The sequence below is a fragment of the Mytilus californianus genome, unplaced genomic scaffold, assembly GCF_021869535.1.
Source record: "Mytilus californianus isolate M0D057914Y unplaced genomic scaffold, xbMytCali1.0.p SCAF_11, whole genome shotgun sequence".
NCBI lineage: Eukaryota > Metazoa > Mollusca > Bivalvia > Mytilida > Mytilidae > Mytilus > Mytilus californianus.
The window spans coordinates 29,699,168-29,707,194 of NW_026262593.1; the positions used below are offsets into that span (position 1 = coordinate 29,699,168).

Consider the following 8,027-nt stretch of genomic DNA (forward strand, 5'->3'; position numbering starts at 1 on the left):
AACAATGACTACTGTCCTTTCCTCTATCTTGATATCTATATCATTAACGGGAAGCTTAATACAAACATTTATGATAAAAGAGATGATTTTTCATTTCCTATCGTTAATTATCCATTTTTAGATGGTGACGTTCCCTTGTCACCATCTTAAGGTGTTTATATATCTCAACTTGTACGATTCGCTGGTGTATGTAACAATGTATTAGATTTTAGCGAGAGAAATTCATGTATTACTGAAAAATTATAACACCAGGGTTTTCGATATCATAAACTAGTCAAAACATTTATTAAGTTTTATCATCGGTATAAGGACATCATTCGTAAATGTAACTCAACATGCAGACATCTTATACGTTCGGGTATTTCACATCCAATCTTTTATGTTAATATTCTTTACAAAGCACAAAAATGTCAGTATTCACCTCAAAAGCTAACAAAACCTTTAAACAGACTTATTAAGAAGGGATATAGTTACGATACTGTTGTCAGGTCATTAAAGATTGCATATTTTAGCTTTAATATTGATTTACTTATAGGGTCTTTGCATCGGAATTAAACATATTTATTCTAAAACCAGTTGTTGGCATGACACGGGTTATGTTCTTCTCATATATTTTATGATAATATAATACTAAACCCCTAACAGGAGGGATTGTGCCTGATATTCATATGATGAAGACATAATCTTTCAATCAGTTTAATTGAGGTCTGGAGCTGGCATGTCAGTAACTGCTAGTGGTCTGTTGTTATTTATGTATTATTGTCATTTTGTTTATTTTCTTTTGTTTCCTATTCTGACATCGGACTCGGACTTCTCTTAAACTGAGTTTTACTGTGCGTACTGTTGTACGTTTGTTTTTTCTACATTGGCTAGAGGTATAGGGGGAGGGTGGCGATCTCAAAAAACATGTTTAAGCCCGCCGCATTTTTGCGCCTGTCCCAAGTCAGGAGCCTCTGGTCTTTGTTAGTCTTGTATCATTTTTAATTTTAGTTTCTTGTGTATAATTTGGAGTTTAGTATGACATCCATTATCACTAGTATACATATTTGTTTAGGGGCCAGCTGAAGGACGCCTCCGGGTGCGGGATTTTCTCGCTGGATTGAAGACCCAGTGGTGGCCTTCGGCTGTTGTCTGCTCTATGGTCGGGTTGTTGTCTCTTTGACACATTCCCCATTTCCATTCTCAATTTTATTAAACATTATTTTATGATTAATAGCATAGGATCAGATTATCTGTTTCTCCTATTTATAGATTACCTTATCTACATACTGATTTATCAGTCTCACTTGCGGACAAACTTATTTCCCACATGCATTAATACACTAAAGTAGTATATATGCTATACAAACAATAACTTTATTTGTTTTAACTAACTCTAGTAACTCTGAGGTATAAAATAGTAACTGTTGATATTAAAACCTAAATTATGGATGATTTGGTGAAGAAAGGTGCAACAAAACATTGCAGCTATGGTACTTGTAATAGTGATTCACGTTATGCACACAAAGATTACATGGAGGGAGTGGAGTTTATAAGATTTTGCTCGATTCCATAAGTCATAGCTCTTGTTTTGATCAGATCAGTTTTATACATGATTTTCTTCAGTTTATTAAACACTGAAGATTCTTTCTTTAGTGTGGACACAGACTTTGCATTTGATGCTGTTATCCTCATTGCTCTCTGGTGGAACCATTCATCACTTCTCTGATTTTCAACTATTTCATATGGCACATCACTACCATATGCAGATAAGTTTTGCAGCAACTCTGTTCGTTTTTTCTCCAGATACAATTTTGTGTCGATATTCATTTCACAGTCTTCATAATTGTAAGTAAGCACAGTGGACCACATAGTATTTCCACAATTATGATTTTGTAAGTTGTAAAGGAAAACATTTTCTTCTTCAGATGAGTTGTCATCAGTTTTCAGTGAAGGAGGACGTGGATCAAATTCAATAATTTTGTCCACTTTCTTTTTCTTTTCCCCTATATATGTAGATTCAGTCACCTTTTTTGGGTCTTTCTTTTACTTTCTTCCTATGTTTTATTCGAACCTTCTGGATGTGCAAGAAGCTTGATCTGTACCAAACTGCTGTGTATAGTCTAAAAGTGCGAATAAAACTGCTGCTACATGACTACATCTCCCCATGGACGAACCTACACAGTTACAAGATGCATCTTTCACAAATCCTGTGGCCGATGACACTGTTACAGTTACATTATAAAAGTGTCAATTCTATAGGATGCCATAACTGTTGATTTAAGAAAATAGAAATTTTCAGTTTTACAATCATGTCCACTTTTAAAGTATTGCCTCCCTTTTTGTAGTGATTTTGATGTGTGAAGGTCCTCAATATCGCATTCGTCTTCTTCTTTTGAGGTCTGTTTTTGTCCTACAAACTGAACACTCTCAATGATGTAATGATGGATATGCCCTTCATTGAAGTGATTTGGGAGATCGGTTGAGGGAAAATGTTTTCACCCTTCTATAGGAGGGACTTGTGGGTTTGAAGTGGATTGCAGACTTCACTGTCTTTGACACCTTGAAGATTCAAGTCATACCATTTTCCATCATCTACTCCAACATTTATTACATCTCTCTTTGTTCCAATACAGTCTTTTGCTCTATTTAAGGAAAAGGTATTCATTTATCTATTGCACTTTTTTTCATTCATGATGTTTTTCTCAAAACAAATTTAATGAATTATTGAAATATACAATTACCCGTATAATAAACTTCTTGGTATATCTTCAAATGTGTCAATAAATATTTTCTTAATGTTGATATTTATCATGTCTGATATCAAGCTGTGCATGACATGTGTGTTTATAAGATAACCAACAGGAACAAATTACATGCATATTGATTTCATAATCAGTTCTTTAATCTATTTAACTTCATACATTGAATTCTATTTTATTTTATTTTATATAAGATGTAGTGCTTTCCTTTGTTTTCAAAGAATGATCAGCACATTTACAAGTATTAGATATAGCTTTGAGGTATATCCAAATTCTTAATTAAAGGCTATGCTTTTAATTCAACATTACTTGCATAGCTTATAATTTTTTAATGGAAGAATTAAAATTCAAATATTTAGGTCTTTCCACTTTTCCGTGGAAAGACCTATTGGTTTTGTTCTGAGATTTTATTTTTTTCTTCCGCCACATTTTGTTCTTGCGTAGTATTGTGGTTTTGCAAGATGTCGCTTAGATTTTTCGCATATGATATCGAACAGTTATTGCGCTTTTGGAACTGACCCTGTAAAACCGTACACTTTACGTTGTAAGAGTTATCGCCCCGAACACTGTTTTTCTTGTGTTCACTACTCCTTCGCAACCGTAAAAGATTACGACAAATTTATTTTACCAAAATGCTTCCTATATCTTCAAGATGATGAGTCGGTTTGCACCAAAGTTCTCCGGAGTCTCCATATGAGAGTTATTTCCCCTTATGCATTTGATATAAGTGATATGCATATAAACTCATAAACCGTAAGCCGTATAAACATAGAGTCGCTTTATTGAAGGTCCTTGGGTCCGAACTTAGAAAATAAGGTCAAGGTCAAAGGTCAAGGTCATGTTCTAAATTTTGACATTCACTTCAAACTGCTTTTACTCAGAAAAAAGTTAGGGATAAAATTGAAAAAAATGTGAGCAAAATGTTAGTCGCGACATTATTTATGTCGTGAATATTTGTCGAAATAATACGCGTAGTATTTTGGGGTTTTTCATGCCACTGAAAAGGAAAAATCAACACATTGACTAATTATAGCTACAAACTTTACAGCTCTCATGATGCGTACATGCAATTTATCTTTGTAAATCATCTAATGCCCACAACTACCCATCTATCCCCCGCCCTTTTTTTTAGGAATCCCATTTCTATTTTATTATAAAAATGCTAATCCTTCTTTTTTTATGCATAAATTTCTTTCTGAAATACAAATCTATTCCTGCAAAATAAAATATCTGCTCCAAATCATGTACATGTATTTCTGAAAATTAATCGATAAACGTTTTTTAAAGTACTATAACACAAGCATTATTTTTGTGTGCATGCAATGAATGAGTCGACCAGTGGTCAGCGATTGGACAATAGTTTACCTGTAAAAAAAAATCATTCCGTTAGCAGTATAAATCACGTGCAGTCCGCTTAACGTTCCAATCTGGATTGAGAAATTAAAATCAATTACGTAGAACTCCCTCCAAAGTTCGCAAATAGAAGTAAAATCCTAGAAGCAAATGTCTAAACATGCATTAAAATGAAATCTGTGTTCCCGTAAATATGTGTACGAAAAAAGCATGCATGATCAGACTTCAATGACCTGTAAATGAAAGAAAATTAAATCCGTTTGCACATTCTTTATACATAGGTGTGGTCAGAACGACGTCTCTCTCTGCAACAAAATTTTAAAAATAAACAGTCTTTCTGTGTATATCAATCAGCTTGGTGACGTCACAATCACTTCAACCATCCGGTGCGACGCCTGCTACCTAAAATAAAATAGGGGTTTCCCCCTTTTCGGAAAGAATTAATCACATAGGTTAAATACAAAAGATCCATACAGGTCAGGTCGGGCCATTTTAAATACAAAATTGAATACAATGCACACACAATAAGATCAATAAGTAAAAAATAAGACACAAATTCCGGGAAGCACTATAAAAAAAGAACATTTATAAAGGAAGATGCAAGGATATTTTTGAAGGCCTGTTTAAATCCTTGCATGTTCCTACAAACATGACAAATATCATAACTTGAATATAACTAAAATGTTGCACGGACCCGTTTTCGTGTGCTCCTAGAGCCAAGGTCTCAAGTGTTTGAACACGGGCACTAGGCTCTAAATGCCTTTTTCGCGTGTTCCTAGAGGCTAGGTCTCAAGTGTTAAAACACGGGCTCTATGTTCTCAATGCCTTTATCACGTGTTCCTAGAGGCTAGGTCTCAATTGTTTAAAAACGGGCACTAGGCTCTCAATGCCTTTATCACTTGTTCCTAGAGGCAAGGTCTCAAGTGTTTAAAAACGGGCACTAGGCTCTCAAAGCCTTTATCACGTGTTCCTAGAGGCTAGGTCTCAAGTGTTTAAACACGGGCACTAGGCTCTCAATGCCTTTTTCACGTGTTCCTAGAGGCTAGGCCTCAAGTGTTTAAACACGGGCACTAGGCTCTCAATGCCTTTTTCACGTGTTCCTAGAGGCTAGGTCTCAAGTGTTTAAAAACAGGCACTAGGCTCTCAAAGCCTTTATCACGTGTTCCTAGAGGCTAGGTCTCAAGTGTTTAAACACGGGCACTAGGCTCTCAATGCCTTTTTCACGTGTTCCTAGAGGCTAGGCCTCAAGTGTTTAAACACGGGCACTAGGCTCTCAATGCCTTTATCACGTGTTCCTAGAGGCTAGGTCTCAATTGTTTAAAAACGGGCACTAGGCTCTCAATGCCTTTATCACTTGTTCCTAGAGGCAAGGTCTCAAGTGTTTAAAAACGGGCACTAGGCTCTCAATGCCTTTATCACGTGTTCCTAGAGGCTAGGTCTCAAGTGTTTAAAAACGGGCACTAGGCTCTCAATGCCTTTATCGCGTGTTCCTAGAGGCTAGATCTCAAGTGTTTAAACACGGACACTAGGCTCTCAATACCTTTTTCACGTATTCATAGAGGCTAGGTCTCAAGTGTTTAAACACTGGCACTAGGCTCTCAATGCCTTTTTCACGTGTTCCTAGAGGCTAGGTCTCAAGTGTTTAAATACGAGCACTAGGCTTTCAATGCCCTTTTCACGTGTTCCTAGAGGCTAGGTCTCGAGTTTTTAAACACGGGCACTAGGCTCTCAATGCCTTTATCACGGGTTCCTAGAGGCTAGGTCTCAAGTGTTTAAACACGGGCACTAGGCTCTCAATGCCTTTTTCACGTGTTCCTAGAGGCTAGGTCTCAAGTGTTTAAACACGAGCACTAGGCTCTTAATGCCTTTTTCACGTGTTCCTAGAGGCTAGGTCTCGAGTGTTTAAACACGGGCACTAGGCTCTCAATGCCTTTTTCACGTGTTCCGTGTTTAAACACGGGCACTAGACTCTCAATTCCCTTTTTGCGTTGTCCTAGTGGATCGGCCCCATGTGTTTAACCATCGAACCAACCAACCATTACATGCTTGTTGTGGTCCCTTGTGTTTAATACAGGTCCAAGATCTCATTTGTTTCGTGTTTGCTTGTTTCAAGCGACCCTATCTCACGTGTGTAATAAGTCAATCAATCAATCAATCAATCGATCAATCCATCCATCCATTCATCCATCAATTAATCAATCAATCAATCATGTTTCGGAGGGGAAAGACCGTTAACAATTGTTTTTAAAACAATTGATTTATATTTGTTTTTGCTTTTGTTTCATTTTGGAGAAATTATGTTGTTTTCCATGTGGATATATGTATTGAAAACAAAGGGAAAATGAATTTAAATAAATACCTTGCAACTGAAATTGATTTGTTTCCAGTTGTTGTAAGACCTCTACATAATAGCCATCTTTTTAATTGCACATTGGAATGGTTTTCTACTTCTGGATAAATTAATTGAGCTCCAGGTACATCTTTTTCTTTAAGTGTAACAAATTGATATGCATTACTGCTAGCCATTGTAAACAGTAATGCTGTAGATGTTTGTCCGCAACATCCGGGTAATCAGAGATAAGAATAGCTATCAACATCTGCATCTCATTAGATGACGTATAACATAAGATAATCTGAACCTATGCTATATAGCATGTACATAGATAAACAATTTGTGAGAGAGCCAGCTGGGTGCAAGAAAGATAACTCCAATCTATATAAAGACACTAAGAACTAAAACCTATATTTAGGTGTTTCAATTTGGTAAATTTATTTTGCAATTTTTAGTTTTCTGGTTTCTAAACTCATGTTCAGGTAATTGAATAAAGATGTTATAAAGCTTTTGTCGTCATTTGACATAACCCAAATGAATAAATCTTCTATATTTAGTATTCTCAAATTTGGATACTTAATAAATAGACCATCTAGAATTACTTTTCTTGATGCTGCATATAAAGGACATACCAATATAAAATGGAGCTCGTCCTCAATTACATTCAAATTGCAATAATCACAATCTAGGAATATATTCCAATTTACCTGAAGAGTTGAACCTGCGTTCATGACGGCCAGTTTCAATTCTAAATTTATGATTACTCAATCTCAATTTTGTGAGAATTTACCAATCAGTATGTACAAAGGATAAATAGTTCTTTCTAAAAAAGGAGAATTTGAATATAAAATATGTACTTAATTTGCCTTTATCATGTAAATAAGAAGACCTTATTTCCTTCCACGTCTCTAAGAAGCTGTTTTTTTAGACAGATTTTAAGTGATTTCTTAAATTTATGTTTACTCCAGTTTTTACAAGTGGTCAGATCAATGTTTAATTTTTCACTATAAAAGAGTAAGTTTGTGAACCAAGAGTTTTGACCTCTATTTATGCTATGCAAATGAATATATTTCTTGTATGCATTGTTAAGCAAGTTTGATGGTGAATTTTCTAGTCTGTGCCAATACATGAAAATTTGTTTTAACATATCTATGTAAAGATGCTGTCTTCCAAGTTCTGTTACAACGTCTATGCAAAACTTGAAGTTGAGTTTTTCAGTCTCCCAGTCTTTGAATATATCAAAAAGAGTATTTAATCCATATGTACTTTGGGACAAGACGATTTTGTTAGCCCTCCCCCTTTTTCCCAAATGTGTTATGTTTTTACTTTCTTTTAATTTTAATTATTTTCGAGTTTTTCTGCGTTATATTTACATAAATATACTAGAAACATGTATCTACTATTTACTATCAACTCCTAGTCTACCATACACATGCAGCGGTCACTTATCATATATATAGATAGAAGGTATCTCACTTGATTGCCTATTTTCCCATGTGAATTCTAGGAGGAATCCGAAGCCTTATTCATAAAATGTTAACTTTCCTTCGGGTCAGTGAACATGATTCTTTTTAGCTATCATTCCTCTTTTTATGCAGTCG

General features: G+C 35.4%; 1 protein-coding gene across 1 annotated transcript; it reads right to left on the reverse strand.

Annotated features, from left to right (window-relative positions):
• Window positions 1-1,994: 1,994 nt before the first annotated feature.
• On the reverse strand, window positions 1,995-6,620 carry LOC127720860 (uncharacterized). Its single transcript, XM_052227607.1, has 2 exons — window positions 6,454-6,620; window positions 1,995-2,466 (listed from the first exon to the last, which is right to left on the reverse strand). Exons 1-2 carry the CDS (start codon window positions 6,618-6,620, stop codon window positions 2,214-2,216), a joined length of 420 nt encoding a protein of 139 aa, XP_052083567.1. The 3' UTR covers window positions 1,995-2,213.
• Window positions 6,621-8,027: the final 1,407 nt, after the last annotated feature.

Bases quoted from the DNA above. Each gene is read 5' to 3' on its own strand.
- LOC127720860 (XM_052227607.1), bottom strand. From the start codon at position 6,620: ATGGCTAGCAGTAATGCATATCAATTTGTTACACTTAAAGAAAAAGAT. The intron at 2,467-6,453 runs GTATTTATTTAA...AAAACATTTTCC, and splicing joins AAATCAATTTCAGTTGCAAG to CTCAACCGATCTCCCAAATC.